Here is a 17,970-nt window from a genome sequence, read left to right on the forward strand (position 1 = left end):
ATCTCTGCGGGGGTGGACTGGAGTAGTTTAGTTAACAACGAACCAGGATAAAAATAACTGTGCAATTTATTTTTATCTATCAAGTTTTTAAAGCTACACTTATTCAAACCCCCCCTTTCTAAGTGTTTTTCTATCCTTCAGAAGCCAAGGTTGCAAGACAAGAGTTTGATGATGAGAACACACGTTTTATCATGATCACAGAAGGGGAATGCATCAGCAACAGGTTGCGGGACATCAGCAATAATAGTTCTGGGAACACTACAGAAACATATTGTAATCGATTACGTAAAAGCCGTAACTGGTTACAGGCAGAAGAGAATGTAATAGTGATTGCGAGAGAAGCCATTCAGTGCAACAATGAATGGTATTTAGACTTCAGGTGATCCACGCATATGACGGGGAGGAATGATTGGTTTGTCAAAATCAATTGTGCCATGAAGAACAAAGTAAAGTTTACGGATGATACTACTCTAGCGGCGGAAATGGTCGGTGGTGTATCTATCAAGAGAAGTAATGGTAAACATTATTTTTTGATAAAGGATGTGTTACATATTTCTAGAATCAAGTGTAACCTTCTAAGTATTGTCCAATTGCTTGATAAGGGTTACAAGATTTGAAGGGAGAACAAGGCGTTACGCGTTATGGATGAAAATGGGATTTTGATCATTAAAGCTCACATGGCTGCCAAGAGAACCTTCAAGGTTTAACGGAAGGTTATGGAGCATAGGTGTCTTGCTACAGTGGCTAGTCGAGAAGAGCGGATATGGCACTATCGTCTTGGGCATCTCAATTTTTGAGATCTTAGTGCGTTGCAAAAGAATATAATGGTAATAAGGATGTCATTGATCAACATATCAGTTGAAATTAGTGAAGAGTGGAACACAAGGTAAAATCCAGCAATGATGTTGGTTGTAGAACTAATCACCACCTTAAGGTGGTGTATTTCGATGTGTATGGACCAATGCAAGTTTATTCGATTGGTGAAAATAGATATTTTTTCACATTCATTGGTGATTATAGTAGAAAGATATTGACATATATAATCAAGAGAAAAATGATGAGGTATTCAGAGTGTTTAAGAAGTTTGAGTCCATGGTTGAAAGGCAAAGCGGTCCCAAGCTCAAAGTTTTCAAAACGGATGGTGGAGGCAAATATGTCTCAAATGTCTTTAAGACATTTTATGATCAAGAAGGAATGATACATGAGGTATTACCACCTTATACCAGAGCAAAAAGGTGTTACCAAAAGGAAGAATCAATCGATTATGAACATGGTGAGAAGCATGTTAAAGGGGAAGAACTTGCCGAAAAAGTTATAGAAAGAATCAATCGATTACCACAACTTCCTATTTGTTGAATAGGTGTCCTACAAAGAAGCTGGATAAGATAACACCGAAAGAGGAATGATCCTGAATCAAACAGAGTATGAACCACTTGAGAGTTTTTGGTTCTGTAGCGTATTGACATGTGCCGGGGCAGCTTTGAAAGAAGCTAGACGATAAGGGAGAATTAATTATACATGTTGTGTATCACTCTACCAGAGGTTACAAGTTGTATGATGCAGCAAATTGAAGAGTTGTGATCAGCTGAGACGTCATTTTTTACGAGATCATGGAGCAACATCATCTTGTAACAAGTTTCTAAATAGCTGTAACCAGTTACAACATTGAAAATTCAGTTTCTGCATTATTTGATAGTGCAAAAATTCCCCCCGTTGAAGCCCAAATTAAAGAGAATGTGAGAAGATCAACAAGGCAAAAAGGATTTCCTCTAAGACTCCAAGATTTTGAGATGTTCCGAGATAACGAAGTCAATGATGATGGTGATTTCCTGCATTTTGTACTTATGTGTCAACCCTAATTTTGTCCCAATATTTTCAAAATCATTTTTTGCATACCATTTGCATTAGGTAAATTTTTACCTCATTTAAAATTGAAGAAATATTCTAAGTACACTACATGCATCATATGCCATGCAAAGTTCATTCATTTTAAATTAATTCCATCAAAAGTCAACATTTGAACATTTGAATAAATTCTATGGTGTGTATCATTTCAAATGAATTCATCTCATTCATTATATGCATCTAGCATTATTTAAAATCAAAAGTCAACACAATTAAATTTAAAGTTGACCATAGTTCATGCATTATAATTGATGGTCGAGGATCTCACAATTCGAAACCCTACCAGCCTAGGGTTCATCAGTAACCACCTGTTATGCCATATTACCAATATCCGTATGTGGCACTTGTGTAATACTAGCAACCATCATTCCTTGTGCCTCCATACAAGCAACCATGGTTTGTTCCTCCATATAATCGTCTTCTTCAAGGTATGAATCAAAACCAACAACAGAATCAATACAGACCTCCGAAAAACCAACAGAAGGAGCCCCGCCATATTGACTCAATTTTAATGACATACACTCAATCATGCCTCAGCTAGTCCTGAAGTCGTTGATGACCCCCCAAGCCAACTCAACCTATGAAATATTCATCCGCTCTTGGGTATAACCCAAATGTCAAATGCGACTTTCATAGTGGGGTAGCAGGACACTCGATCAAGGGTTGTAGAGTTCTTAAAGAAAATATGCAGGATCTAATTGATAGCAGACAAAACACCTTCAAGGATACTGACCCTAATGTGAACAACACTTCCATGCCCTAATGAGTATCAATACCTCAGGAAAACACTCCTTAAAGTTGGTGAATCATGTGGGAAAGATCTTCCTCGATGCTGATAATCACTAGGCCATTTTTATCATTTTCAGTTGCAATTTCCTTGTTTGTTAAGTATTATTTGCTTTTAAACTTGTTATTTTTTAACATTAATACTAATGAAACGAGCATGCAACTTTTAGAATTAATCATTTTGTGTTCACTCATTTTTCTTATTTCTTTTTTTATCGCATAAAATAAAAAAAGAAAAAAAACACTATCAATATTTCCTTCACCTCACTTCCTCTATTAACTCTTGTTAAGTAAAATTAGATGGAGGATGATGTAAACAAATAATCGAAATTTCTAAAGAATGATTTTGAATAGAACCTTACTGATGATGTAAGTCATTGTTTCAATTCCTTAAACACTAAGGAGTTGAGGAGTTAATCCCTAGTCAACCCCTTTGAGCCCTGCAGTTGGTGTTTCTTTTTGTATGAAAAAATCGTTAATCTTAAACAACGGCAGTGTAATTTTTAGTTAATTGGACCATGCATTCAAATGTCAAGAGGAAGACGTTCCCTCAAAACTTCAACCACATCCTACTTTCACACACAATATCGAAGAAGTAGTGAAAATTACAAAGCTTATAGAGGTTATTTCTCTTGAACCATAAATATGGAAGTCACTAACCTTCAACTCTAACAAATAAAACAAACAAATGTCATTCAAGTTGTTCCAAAAATATAAAAACTGAAAAAAATATTGTTAAGTTGAAAACTTAAAAAAGTGACTCGGGCAAAAAATCAAGGGATCCCGGTGGACCGATAACTCAAAAGAAGCATCCAGGAAAAAAATAAGGATAAAAAGAATCAAAAGAAAAGATCACCGAAAATCCTTAACAAAAGAAAAAGAAAGAACAAACTTGTGCGACTACTAGAGAAGAGTAGGTAACTGCCAACTCAAAAAACTCATTGGTTTTTGAACTGTCACGCGTTCACCTACAAATCCTCTTGAGAGTTGAATGTGTGTCGAATTAACTAAATGAAGGACAAAAGATCATCAAGGAGAATGAGGTGGGTTAAAATTAAATATGAGTCTTATATCCTTTTGTTCAAAAACTATGAACTAGACCATGTTACATCCTTCAAAGTCCTAATTGAAGTAGGGTTTATTTTGAAAGCATACTACGACAAGATTGCATTAAGCTAACTCTAAAGATATTTGATAATAATTTGTATTGACATATTTCTCTTGTATCATCTTTCACACCTTCAATATCTAAATCAACAATGCATTCTGTCACAAAATCATAATAAATTTGATTTCAAAATTTGCATGAGCATTGCATTAAGATTACCATTTTAAATGAACATTTTTGTTTGCAAGTAAGCTCTTAGCATCAAAGAAGTTCCGGCAATGTGTAATCATTTTAGGGGCTTGATAATCCATAAATGGCCCCATCAAGGGCATTTCACTTCAAGAATTGATCACACTAAGGGGAAAATCGCCTGAAGATCCTGTTGATCTAGGGAAAATCTCTTCAAGAGGTAGTAAACTGTTCCAATAATCGTTTAATTAGGGGAAATCTTGTTTCAAGATTCCAAGTACTAGGGAAAGCCATCTCAAGATCATGTTAAGACAATGAGTTGCTTCCAAACTCATGTTGAGGCGAATTTCTTCAAGGACTCGGCAATCTGGAGCAAGATAATCTACAATGGGACAAGTCCTCTTCATACCTTCAAGCTACTCGGGCAAACCCTATCTTACATCAAAAACTACTGAGTCAGGAACAGGTGTAGGTATATCATACTTGCACAACATCCTACCAAAAGACCATTTCCCCCTTAATAAGAAGCTTTGTTATGAAAGAGCCCTTCTTGATTTTAACAGTCCAGGGCATGCCGCGTTATCATTGGTTTAAGCATTCAAATCACTATCATCAATCATTTGCATTGTCGTGTTTGTATTGCTATAACATCAAATCATACATATCATCCCATTCATTGGGAATCTTCCCATAGTATTAACAATAAAAAATACCGACCTCGCTCGGCTCTTTTCCATTGAAAACTAAGCCATGCTTGACATATTTACCCCAAATTCCAACATCCAGTGGCACACATCTAGTAACTCATTGATCAGTCATTACATGCGTATTGTATCCACAAATGTGGAGCATGAACAAAGGCATATCACACATTAACACGTGCATAATCAGAAAGCATGAATACATATCATAAGCCAGGATTCAGTGACCTCCCATGGGAGCCCGTAGTAATCGCATACAAAACCAATTACAAACGTTCACTTTTTTCCAACCTTCGTAAACCCATTGGTTGAAGTTGCTCATTTATGGTCTTGTTAACCTTCATTAATCCATTGGTTGAAGTTGGTCATTTATTGTCCTGTCGACCTTCATCAATCCATTTGTTGGATTCAATCATTTATTTTCAGCAGACTTGAATATATCCATTTACTAAGGACAATCTTTCATTTCTTGTCAACCTTCGTCAATCCATTGGTTGATGTTGATCATTTATTCTCCTGTCGACCCTTGTTAACCCATTGGTTAAAGTTGGTAATTTACTTTCTAGCGGACTTGTATCAATCCATTGGTTGAGGATAATCTTTCATTAACATTCTTCAATCCATTGGTTGAAGTTGGTTATTTCATTTTATGTTGATCTAAATCAACCCATTGGTTGAGGATGGTCTTTTTATTCGCTGATCTTCGTCAATCCATTAGTTAAAGTTATTATTTTATTTTATGTTGATCTAAATCAACTCATTGGTTGAGGATGGTCTTTCGTCGATCTTCTTCAATTCATTGGTTAAAGTTGGTAAATTCATTTTATGTCAATCTGAATCAACTCATTGGTTAATGATGGTATTTTCGATCGTTGACCTTCGTCAATCCATTGGTTGAAGTTGATTATTTCATTTTTTGTTGATCTAAATCAACCAATTCGTTAAGGACAATTTTTTGTTGATCTTTGTCAATCCATTGGTTGAAGTTGGTTATTTTATCCTTCTGTCGACCTTAGTCAATTCATTGGTTGAACTTGGTCATTTACTTTCATGTTGTTTTGAATCAATCCATTAGTTGAGAATGATCTTTGTTCATCAACCAATTGATTGGAGTTGGTCATTTACTTTCATGCCTTATTAACCTTAGTCAACCCATTGGTTGGAGTTATTCATTTACCCTCTTGTCAACTTGAATCAACCCACTGGTCAAGGACAGTCATTTAATTTCTTATTGGTTATCTCATTTTTTCTGTCAACCTGAATAAACCCATTGGTTGAGGACGATCATTCGATTTCTTGTTAACCTTCGTCAAACCCATTGGTTGAAGTTGGTTGTTAATTTTAAAAACAAAAACAAAAATGTTGCAAACAAAAAGAGAGAAAACTCATTGCAACATGGGATGAGCTTCCTTTATTTTTCCAATTCTCTCCTTTGTTGCGTGAAATCTTCTCTTTTAACGGGGGAGGAGGTTCTGAATTTTGCAAGATGGAAATGAGATAAAACAATCATGATTGAAAATTTATATTCCCTTATGGCAATGACAGAAATGCCTTTTACTTATTTATGGAAATTCCCAACATGCCCACTTGTTCCAACTGGTGGATTAGAAACTCAATTATCATATTAACCCCCATTAGATCTTCACTTGACCTAACATACCATATGGAACCATAGGGAATTGACCAAATTACTCTTAGTGGTAAAATGACCATTTTACCCCTAGGCTTTTAAATCTCATTCGTAAACGCATAAGCGACTTTCCAATCAATATTTTAGGCCGGGATATTACAATCTCTACTATTTAAAAGAATTATGTCCTCCAAATTTGCCTCTAACTTTGCTCAACTCCTTTATCGAACTGGGTTTCCTCAACTTGATTCCCAAACTTACAATCACCTTCACATCAACAACTCCTGATAACAACACATTCCCCCTTGCTTCATTCGAAAAGTCTAACATTCATTGTTTCTCTTCTAAACAAATTCTTCTTTCATCACATTCCTTCTAGTTCATCATGTGTAGATTCCCGAAATCCTATACTGAACCTCTTGAAATAAACAAAATATATCATCTCCGTAGAGAAAACATGTCCCTCAACTTTACGCTTTTCTGTACTAATTCCTTCTTGATGACCTTCATAAAATCTACGATTAACCATTGACTACCTTCAGTCGATATTTTTCCTCTACCCTTGGTGTATAGTATTTTGAATTGCCAAAAACACCCCCATGTTGACTTCGACATGTATTTTTCTCATACTTATACCATGTCTGACTCAAATAATTAAACCTTTGAATTCGTGTGACCCGTTAACCAATAGCAACTTCTTACTCTGGATTCTCAAACTTCATTTGCTCGAAGCAATCTCTTGCATCTTGAATGAGAAATTATTGTATTGGCAGCTGCACCGCCGGTTGTCTATTTGAATGTTCCATTATCTAGTGGGGGAAACATTACAATACAAATTTCTTATAAATCCAAGATTCACTTATCCAACTTTGGTGATTACTGAAGAATTCTAAGTTAATTACTTGATTATTCCCAATCGTATGTAGTCGCTTCCTTTTCCACTATGCCACTTTGATTTCCTTGGCTTTATGATTATGTATGTCTTGAGTTCTATCTTAATGCAGGCTCACTTAGCTTCATAATTCTATTATGCTTGATTACACCTCGAGAACTAATTATTCCTTACACTTCCTAGCATGTCGTTGCACAATTTTGATTGTATTCTTAAGTCTTTATTATGCGTTTCTCAAACTATTCTCCATTGTCAACACATGAAGTTTTTCTCCTTTGATGTTATGATAAAATTCTATATCAGGATAATCATGAGCCATCTATTCCACTTGGTTCCATCACTGGTTGATAAGGCTCATCCAATTGATTATTTAACGTCCTTAGGAAACCTAATCAATCAAATGCTACTTTACCTCTTAACTCGATGAAGTAATCAAAACATTAGTCATAAAATACTTTAGACACTTCTTATAGACTTTGTTCTTTCTAAACTGATTATTGATCTCGAGGACTACATTATATTTTAGAGTCCGGGTTTGATTTTAGTTAAACAAAAAGTTGGGGGTTTTTGAATTTGTTTTATTTCAAAAGAGTACAATTTGAGCAAATTTAACAGTGTAGAAAATAATATGAGAAAAATACGCTAGGAATGAGAGTTTGAACCTGAGTATGTTTGATATTCTAAATTGACCATGTGGCAGCTTATTTCATCTCTATTAATTACTGGTTCTTAAGGGTTTTTATTTCTAAGTCCTTAGTGAATAAACCTTTGAGTGTTCAAATCAATTCCTATGGTCGTAGTAAATCATAGATGAATTCAAGCATTTAAATATCAAGAACACAACAATTTTTATATGATATCCCTAGTCCTAGTGATATCTAATAGAAAATATTTCAATCATGTGTTATTGTTCATATTTCCTAACAGGTAACCTTAGATCATTCTCAATTTGTCAAAGAGAGCAAGCATTGAGCATAGAAAGAAATAAATCATGTAGAAAATAAAATATAAGTCATTATATAGATCAATTCAAAAAATCAAACTCCATCAAGAACAATGACTCATCCCTAGTATAATGGGTTTAATTACTCATAATAATAATAAAAGACATGATAAAATTGTTAAACATTACACAATGATCACAAATGAAGAATCTTCAATGGAGAAATCCTTTGAATGTGATGCTCTACCTTGATCCTATTGTGTTTTTCTTGCTCCTAACTTGCTTCTGCTGTCAAAAATCAAGATTTCCCAAGAAAATTAGGTTTTCTTCATTAAAATATGAATTTGGGCATTTTGGGAAATTTGACTCTAGCATATGCATTTGGAAACGCGTATGAACAGACGCGGGAAAGCAAAATTAGCCTTTAACTTCTTCATAAAAGTTGTAACTATGGATATTATTTTTAATTTTCCATTTGACCCACGTCAATTGAAGTTACGATGTTTTATATATGATCAAAATACTACACATACATAATTATATAAAATATGCTAGAAAATAGAATTTGTGAATCCTTCTAAAAATTTGTCGCGATCCTTTTTGGCCATTTTTTTTACTTCCTCCAACCTACAAAACACGTTGAACCTTTTCCAAAACATCATATTAAAAATAAAATATACTTGAGTTCTTGTAAAACTCATTTGTTGATAAACTTGCAACACTTACTAAGTTTAATATTCAAAAACACTAAAAGGTTAGCATATTTAAAGTAAACTTAAGGATAAAACATAGTAAAATGGCGACTAATCAACACCCAAACTTAGCCTATTGCTTGTCCTCAAGTAACTTTAAAACTTTAAAAGAAAGTATTTTAGCATACCAACTCAAATAAAGTAAAGAATTAAAAATGTTTTACCTCCGTGTTCCTTTGTGATCTTCTCTTACCAGTACCTCGAGCTTCACATGTTTACCGAATTTGACTGATCTTCCGCATTTTCACTTGATGATATAGTTTTTCCTATCACCTCTTTGTACATTCTCACCAAATCTCTCAAATTTTTATCTGTTGATTCACTCAAAATCCATAATATGCAACACTATACCATATGATTGAGTAAACTATTATAAGTAAAGATAAACAGATGCAATGATACACACACTTTTTTAGGTCTTTCCAATTGTAATAGGATTAGAGTTCTGGTAGGATATATTTGGAGGATAAGTTAAAACTTGGAGTAAGAAGTATTATCCGGATATATTTGGAGAGTTAAAACTTGGAGTAAGAAGTATTATCCTTTGATGGAAAATTAAGACACAATAATAGACCAATGCGCAACAGATATAAAATTGTCCACACTTGTAGGAACCTTGAGGATCAACAACAAATATAAGACGACAAAATAAATGCATAAAAGAACACCGATAATTTTAACGTGGAAAACCCCTTAATTTGAGAGTAAAAACCCCGAGTCGTCCAAACAAAAGAAATAGCTCCACTATAATCAATTGAGGATACAAGAGAGCCTTAAAGTGATTCACAAACAAGTGCTAACTACCGCAAATCACAAAGCAAAACTAACTTACAAATAAGAATAAAAAAGATGAAAAATAACCCAAATCTGCAGCTCCAATGCGATGCACATATCTCTCAGCCCATACCTTGTTTTCAAATTCTGAACGGGCAAAAGTTAGATATATGAGTTGCAAGCACGCCCACAAAATTTAAGCTCGATCCGACGGTGAACGAATCAGGAATTGTCGATTTGGTGAGACTAGTGCAGAAAAACGAAAATGAGTTTATCTCATCTTTTTTCTCTTTTGAATCGTTATTTTTTCTCCATCTCTCTTAATACTAAATTGACACTCTCCACTTAAATAAGTGAGACAAATAAACTATTCATATTTGTATCTTTCTCCACATAGGAAGGGAACGCAAACCAACATTCTCATTGACAATGTCTAATTAGTGGTGTATGATCACTATTACAACTAATCACTTATCCTTTCGTAGAGGCTTGCTCATTCTCGCATCCTTCATATTGCATTTCGTCGGAAGATTGAACATGAAGTCCAAATCAATTTTATCGAGTCTCGCGTTGCAAAAAATAATTTAGCCATTTTAAATTTATTTAAAAAAACATTATCATTTCTATTCACTACAAAAATGTTATTTCTCATTGTTATATATTTAAAAGAAACATATATTTTAAAATAATAAAAACTAAAAATACTTTAAAGAACAAAAATATCCTTTCCCTATCCCTTAAAAAGAACAATAACCCCATAAAAAAACAATATAAATAAAAAAAAATAACTTTTTTAAAAAACATAAACAAAAAAAACATACAAAAAATTTAATTTCCATATTTATTTGTTGACACGCTGAAAATTTTACTTTCTACCCCTACAATTATACCTGTACCCCTACATGAAAAAAAATTGGACCGAAATACCCTCGTATAAATAGTACATATTTTAAAAAAATTTCATTTTTATTTCACGTTTCAAAAAAAAATCAAAACACCCAAAAATATATAAACCGGAACACTTTTTTAAAGTGTTCCGGTTTAAAAAAATACATACCGGAACACTTTGAAAAAGAGTTCCGGTAATTTTCAAGGTATTTAAAGTGCAAACCGGAACACTTATTTAAAGTGATCCGGTGGATATTTTTTTAAAAAAATTTCTAGATTTTACGCAGCGGTTTAAAATCGTTGCCTAAAGTAATTGACAAATTAAAAAAGCGTTGCTTAAAATGTATTGTGACGCTGGTGACACTATAGGCAACGCTTTTGTTCCCAGTAACTTTAGACAACACTTTTAAAACGTTGCCTAAAGTCTAGATTTTTTTTAAAAAAATAACCACCGGAACACTTTAAATAAGTGTTCCGGTTTGCACCTTAGCACCCACTTTATTAACTTTAAAATTACCGGAAGACTTTAACTAAGTGTTCCGGTATGTAACTTGAAAATTTTGACTACCGGAACTCTTTTTTCAAGTGTTCCGGTATATTTTTTTTAAACCGGAACACTTTGAAAAAGTGTTCCGGTATATATATTTTTAGGTGTTTTGAATTTTTATTTTGAAATGTGAAAAAAAATGAAAATTTTTAAAATATGTATTATTTATACGAGGGTATTTTGGTCTTAATTTTTTATGTGTAGGGGTATAAGTATAATTGTAGGGGTAGAAAGTAAAATTTTCTGACACGCTTTGTATAGAGTGCATCACAAGCCCAATCCATAAATACTTACCCTATTCCCGGGAGAGGATCCACTGACTTTGTGGAGGGAACTGCACCCTGACTTCCTCTCTATATCTCTCTAACAACCCACTCTCTCACCTCTCTTTTCCCTCCATTTTTTCTCTGTTTTTCAATTCTCTCTCCACAAAAAATGCCTAAAGTTAGACAAAGTTAGGGAGGAGAAAGTTAGAGAATCTGAATCCCCCTATTCCCCCACCAAAAAAAGAGGACGTTAGAAATAGCAACACAAAAATTATAAATTAAAAAGAAAAAGTAAAACCAATAACCAGTCACACAGCGACTGACATCAACGATGGACGATAAAGAAAGCGAAGCCGAAGTCCTAACTACTCAACTATGATTCCGCCGTAACTCCGTTTTTTCAATTCCGCTATCTCCAAAGTCAAACCCACCGCGATGCTCGTTTCAATTCGCTCTTTCCTCTAATCAACCATGAAAAAAGTAAAATCCAAAAACAACGGTTTATTACCCAGTTCCTTTAGAATCATCTCTTCCTGCCTTAAAACTGTTTCCACCAATGCCTGCACCGTCGCCTCCACCGTCCGCTCCGCCGGCGCCTCCGTCGCTAATTCTATTACCTCTCCTTCCGATGATCACAAGGATCAGGTCGTCGTTAACCTCGATTTTTCATTTATTTGAATTTTTTAACCAATATTTAATTTCCATATACTTATATGCATTCGTCAACTGAATTTTATAGTTAGTTAATAATACTCGTTCTGGTTAGTTTTCTTTATGCGATCATCGTGACTTTATTGCTTTATTTAGTTAATTCATTAATTACTATTTCGGTTATTGATTTTATTGTAATTATTGTTATTGATAGTTACGGTTTTATTTAGGTTACTTGGGCTGGTTTTGATAAACTAGAGCTTGATCAGAAGCTTTGTAGACGTGTTCTTTTACTTGGTTATCTTAATGGATTTCAAGTACTTGATGTGGAGGAGGCTTCTGGATTTAGTGAGGTGGTTTCGAAGCGGGACGGACCGGTTTCGTTTTTACAGATGCAGCCTTTTCCTGTAGGTGTAAGCTCTGATGGCAAGGAGGGGTTTAGAAAATCGCATCCTTTGCTGCTGGTTGTTGCTGGTGATGGGGAGGATGGATGTGTTGGACAAAATGGTATTGGTTTGGGAAGAGAGGGTGGTAAGGTGGAGAGTCAATCTGGGAATGGTGTCAAATCTGCTACGGCTGTTAGGTTTTATTCGTTGAAGTCTCACTCTTATGTTCATGTTCTGAGGTTTCGTTCGGTTGTGTGTATGATCAGGTGTTGTTCGAAGATAGTAGCTGTTGGTCTTGCCGCACAAGTATGCTGCTGCTTCTAATCTCTAGTCTTTTTTGGATTTTTGAATTAATGCATTAGACCATTTTTTGTATGATAATGTTTGTTTTCTATACCGAGATTGATTTACTTTCTTGATGATTGTTTTTGGCAGATATACTGCTTTGATGCATTGACTCTTGAGACTAAGTTCAGTGTTCTCACCTATCCTGTTCCTCAGTTATCGGGACAAGGAACAATAGGAGTGAATGTGGGTTATGGTCCAATGGCTGTGGGTCCTAGGTGGCTAGCATATCCTTCCAACAATCCACTGCCCTCAAATGTTGGATGCATAAGCCCACAAAACTTGAGTCCTTCTCCAAGAGTTAGTCCGTCAACATCTCCAAGCAATGGTAGTGTGGTGGCTCGTTATGCAATGGAGTCCAGCAAACATTTGGCTGCTGGAATATTCAAATACTGTCAAGATTTGCTTCCTGATGGTTCTAGTTCTTCAATACCATCAATATCAGGATGGAAAGCTGGTAGGGTTACAGGAAGCGATGTGGATAATGCAGGAATGGTTGGTATTTTCAACAAGGCTCAGCTGATCGATAGGCTCGATGTTTTTACACTTTAGAGTAGAATATTAATCTCTAACTTGTTGTTTGGTTCATGTTATTGGTTGCAGGTAATTGTTAAAGATTTTGTTTCTAGAGCTATCATCTCCCAATTTAAAGCTCACTCTAGTCCTATATCTGCTCTATGTTTTGACCCTAGTGGGACACTTCTGGTTACGGCATCTGTCTATGGAAATACTATCAATATCTTCCGGATAATGCCATCTTGTGCACGCAAGGGCTCAGGGGTTCCAAGCTGTGACTGGAGCGCTACTCGTGTGCATCTTTATAGACTTCATCGAGGAATTACACCAGCTGTTAGTATATCTTGGTTGCAATATTGATTTATTTTTGGATAAGTTACATCCCCTTGAGAGGATCTTAAATTATTCTCTCCTCTATTCTTAATTTGAAATCTACACTTCGTTGCTTTAAAATAAGGAATCTCTTGATGATGGCAAACGGCTATGAAAAAGCCTTCCATCAAAATTTTTCCTTTCTCTATAATAATCAATTGTGAATTACAATTAGTTTTGAACACTTTGTTGTTATTTATTTTATTGTTCAAGAAGCCTAGAGGCTAGACATGATTATTAATTTAAGTTTCTGCCGGGGAGTATAAATTTATCTTATTTTATTTGTTATTGAGTTTGTGATTCCATTTGTGGCCAGAATTCATGATTTTGATCATCTTGTTTTCTTATTCGACAGACGATCCAGGACATTTGTTTTAGTCATTTCAGCCAGTGGGTTGCAATTGTCTCTTCAAAAGGGACTTGCCATCTTTTTATTTTATCACCTTTTGGAGGCGACACTGGTTTCCAAATTATCAATTCTAAGGGAGAAGAACCCTCCTTACTTCCTGTTTTGTCTCTGCCTTGGTGGTCTACTTCATCTATCATTTCTCATCAGCAATCTTTGCCTCCCCCAGCACCTGTTGTCCTTTCTGTTGTTAGCCGAATAAAGTATAGCAGTTTTGGATGGCTTAATACCATTCACAGTTCTAGTGCAAATGTTGCAGGAAAAGTTTTTGTTCCATCTGGTGCTATTGCTGTGATATTTCATAATTCCATGTCTCATTCGCAGTCGCTTGATAAGTCAAAAATGAAATCCTTAGAGCAGCTGTTGGTATATACACCATCAGGTCATATAGTTCAACACGAGCTTCTTCCATCTGTTGGTCCAGAGCCAAATGAAAGTGGTTCGAGAACCCAGTCAGCTTCAGCCCCGCACATACAGGAGGATGAGTTTAGAGTGAAAGTTGAGCCTATTCAATGGTGGGACGTATGCAGAAGGTCGGAATGGCCAGAAAAAGGGGAACCATGCAGCAATACCTATGATAGACAAGATGGTATCAATAGAGCTCAAGAAATGATGTATTCTGGTGATGGCTATGGATTTAATTTTTTTAATATAAATGACGGTGTTGGGGAAAAGACTGTTAAACCCACTACTGGTAAGCCCCATGAGAGATCTCATTGGTATATATCTAATGCTGAGGTGCAAGTAAATTTTGGAAGGATTCCAATATGGCAAAGTTCTAAGGTATTTATTTGTGCAAAGTTTTTATTTTCGTATACAGTGCTTGACCTTGATTGCTACTTGCTAACTATCTTGGTTCTTCAGATTTGCTTCTACTCACTGAATTCTGGAAGAACTGTTTTCAATGCTGGTGGTGAGTCTGAAATTGAAAAGATCTCCGCCAACGAAATTGAAATAAGACGGAAGGAGTTGTTGCCTGTCTTTGACCATTTTCAGGGCATCAGACCGAGCTGGAATGAGAGGTGGTGACTTTTTCTATTTTCATTTTAGTAGATCGGCCATATTAGCATGTCAATCACGCCGTGCTATTGTGATCAAGACAACATTTAGATTATTAAAATTAATTGTGGTTCATGATGCAATCAAAATGAGCTTTACCAAAGACATTAAGAAACATTATGATGGTTAATATTTAGAAGCGTTTGTGTAAATTTTTTATCACAAGGGGTAATTCCCACAGGGTAGAAACAATATGCTGTCATTTGATGCTGAATATGCCAACCTGAGTTTTGTGTTATTGTAAATTATTGGTTTCGACTGCACTGTTATAGCATATTCACCCTAACAGACTTACTGTACCATGTCATAGATGAACAGGTATTTGGATTCCTCAGCTGAAATCATGCTTACTGTGTTCGCCTTTGAAGAAGAGAAACCATCTATTCTTTTCTATTTTACAGTAGTGTTACAAAATTTGATTTGACCCTTTGATTAAAAATGACTTTGACAGAAATACATCAGTATTATCAAATGTTGCAATTGTTTGTGTATGGTTATTGTGTATGTTCATCCATATTTTAGCATTTTCTTGCACGCAGTTATTAATTAAAAGCTTTTGTAGGGATCTATTACCTCAACAAGTTAAGTATAATTTCTAACAAAATGCATAGCTGATCATTAATAACATTTGTTGTGGTCTTGGTTTATATGTGATCGTCACTAGTTCTTTATTTCACCATATGTTTACTTTGCTGTTTGACTCAGAAGCCTTTCAGAAGGAAAATATTTGGGCTCCGCATCTCCTGTTCTCCATGTGGCTGAAGACAAGCAAACTGCTGACAGGAGCGTTATTTGTCATTCAATACCAGCATCACTGAGCTCCACTGAAAGCTCTGATGGAGGTATGAAACTGGTATTGTAACTTTGAAGGAGAAAATACAACAGTGATCTTTTAAAAACCAATCAAAGCTTTACAAGAATGTTGATGTATATTTCCTCTCTGTATCATTCTTAGAAATTTCTTCTCTTTTACCATCAGAGTTTTTACAAGAATGTTCATGTATATTTCCTTTCTGTATCATTCTTAGCAATTTCTGTATCAAAGTTTTATTTGAATCTCCTGTGACAATATATTGAATGTTGATGTATATTTACTTTAGGTTCATCAAGAAGGACCGAAAATTTGATTGACCTGGATCAAGTTTCTTCTTGTTGCCAAATGCTTGGTGAGATCTACCCAGAAAGAGTGGAGGCAATCAATGCTGAGCCTTCTCAGCAAAACAAGATTGTGCAAGAAAATTTGTCTGGAAACTTGAAGCATGCGGATTCTCCATATGACCAATGTCTCAATGGCAGTCCATTACTTCAAGGTAAAAAGATAAACTCAGACGAAAGGGATAGCGTAGAAGGTGTTGGGATTAGCGACAGCTCAGCGTTGTTTCTGAAACATGATATAGATAAGAACAATTTTTTGGAAGTGTCCTCCGAAATGCAAAATGCATGTGTCGAGCATTCTTTCCCAGATGGCCCCTGCAAGACAGTTGTGCATGATGGAAGCAACGTGTTAACTGAAGAAGTAACTGATGATGTTGACAGCAGCAGCAGCAGCCATGAAAGAGAGCAACCAGAAGATGACGAGCAACCAGAAGATGACGAAGATGATGAAACACTTGGGGGCCTTTTTGGTTTTTCGGACTAAGGTAAAAATAAAATATAACCCTATAGTTGCAGCTGCATCTTTTTTCTTTGGAGACGGGGGTGGGGAGGGGGCTGTTCTTTCATATGGATATCATCAATTTAAAACTTTTTTACGAAGAACTCATAAATTCCATTCTCGTATAGGTTGATTACAACATACGAAGTGGAAGTCTCGGAATCAATAGAATCATCTCATTATCTATTACCGAAAAATGCAAAAAGCAATATGCACGTTCGTGAATTAGAAATTGCACATGAGCAACAGTTATGCTGATCTGTTGCTTAATTTTATGACCTGCATCTCTGTCCATCACCCCTGTACATTGCTGTAGACGGGCATCCAAATATCTTGATGGCTTTGTCAATGTTTGGAGCCATAAGTACGTGTGGGTTTGCAGAATTGCGGTCAATTAATCCTAAGCTTAACTTTTATCAAGCTTGCATGTAATTATGAATTGTGCATGGATTTTGTGTTTATATTTCTTTTTTTTTTTATTAATTTTGGTTCGGTCAATATTATTCCTGATTTATATATGTAAAAAAAATTCCTGATTAAAAAAAATACAAACTCTGTACACTATAGTCTCATACCCAAGAGAGAAAATTTGAAGAACACAGTAAATAACCTTTTAAAACCTTCATTTCAACTTTTTTTTCCTGTTGAAGAAAAAAGCATACATTCAGTTTATGAATATCTAATCACATTAGCATACTTGAGATTATTAGTTCTGCTTCTGGAATAGTCCCAAGAGATTAATGTAATTGAAGACTTCAAATTTCACAAATTATATTTAGAGTCTACTTGATAATGTCCCTATGAATCCCATAATTTTTAGCTTCTTAAATTTTTGCATAATTATCCCACGGGGAAGAGGGAATGCTACTTTTAAGATAAATGTGTTTTTTACGACATTCATACTAAACTGCGTGAGTTAGGATGAACAAAATGAACGAGTAGGAAACTGTTAAGAATATTTGTCGATGTTCACTTCTCAAGCTCTTTTCATGTTTTTTTAAGATTCACCTATAACTTCTATGAATGATGTTCCTCTTATATTCTCACATCTATTTCCTTTTCATTTTTATTAGTATGTTTTTTCCTCATGCCACCTCTACTAGAGAGATGGTTTTCTTTAAATATGAGTATTTCTTAAAATTAGAATTTAAATATTAATTTCTCCATGTCTGTTGGACCAACTACCAATTATCATTGATC

At 35.0% G+C, this 17,970-nt stretch overlaps 1 protein-coding gene across 2 annotated transcripts; it reads left to right on the forward strand.

The window, feature by feature from the left end:
- Positions 1-11,442: 11,442 nt before the first annotated feature.
- LOC131643901 (autophagy-related protein 18g-like) lies at positions 11,443-17,268 on the forward strand. 2 transcript variants are annotated; one of them, XM_058914256.1, is made up of 9 exons: positions 11,443-12,026; positions 12,263-12,724; positions 12,854-13,258; positions 13,367-13,612; positions 14,007-14,840; positions 14,922-15,079; positions 15,822-15,958; positions 16,217-16,756; positions 16,899-17,268. In XM_058914256.1, the coding sequence occupies exons 1-8, from the start codon at positions 11,853-11,855 to the stop codon at positions 16,753-16,755; spliced, it is 2,955 nt and encodes a 984-aa protein (XP_058770239.1). In that variant the 5' UTR covers positions 11,443-11,852; the 3' UTR covers position 16,756; positions 16,899-17,268. The 2 variants fall into 2 exon arrangements, with proteins under 2 accessions (XP_058770239.1, XP_058770240.1); XM_058914257.1 differs by having other exon boundaries at positions 11,444-12,026; positions 15,825-15,958.
- The last annotated feature ends 702 nt before the right edge of the window (positions 17,269-17,970 follow it).

Source organism: Vicia villosa, linkage group LG1, assembly GCF_029867415.1.
Source record: "Vicia villosa cultivar HV-30 ecotype Madison, WI linkage group LG1, Vvil1.0, whole genome shotgun sequence".
NCBI lineage: Eukaryota > Viridiplantae > Streptophyta > Magnoliopsida > Fabales > Fabaceae > Vicia > Vicia villosa.

Bases quoted from the DNA above. Each gene is read 5' to 3' on its own strand.
- LOC131643901 (XM_058914256.1), top strand. From the start codon at position 11,853: ATGAAAAAAGTAAAATCCAAAAACAACGGTTTATTACCCAGTTCCTTT. The intron at 12,725-12,853 runs GTATGCTGCTGC...TGTTTTTGGCAG, and splicing joins CTGTTGGTCTTGCCGCACAA to ATATACTGCTTTGATGCATT. The intron at 14,841-14,921 runs GTATTTATTTGT...TTGGTTCTTCAG, and splicing joins CAATATGGCAAAGTTCTAAG to ATTTGCTTCTACTCACTGAA.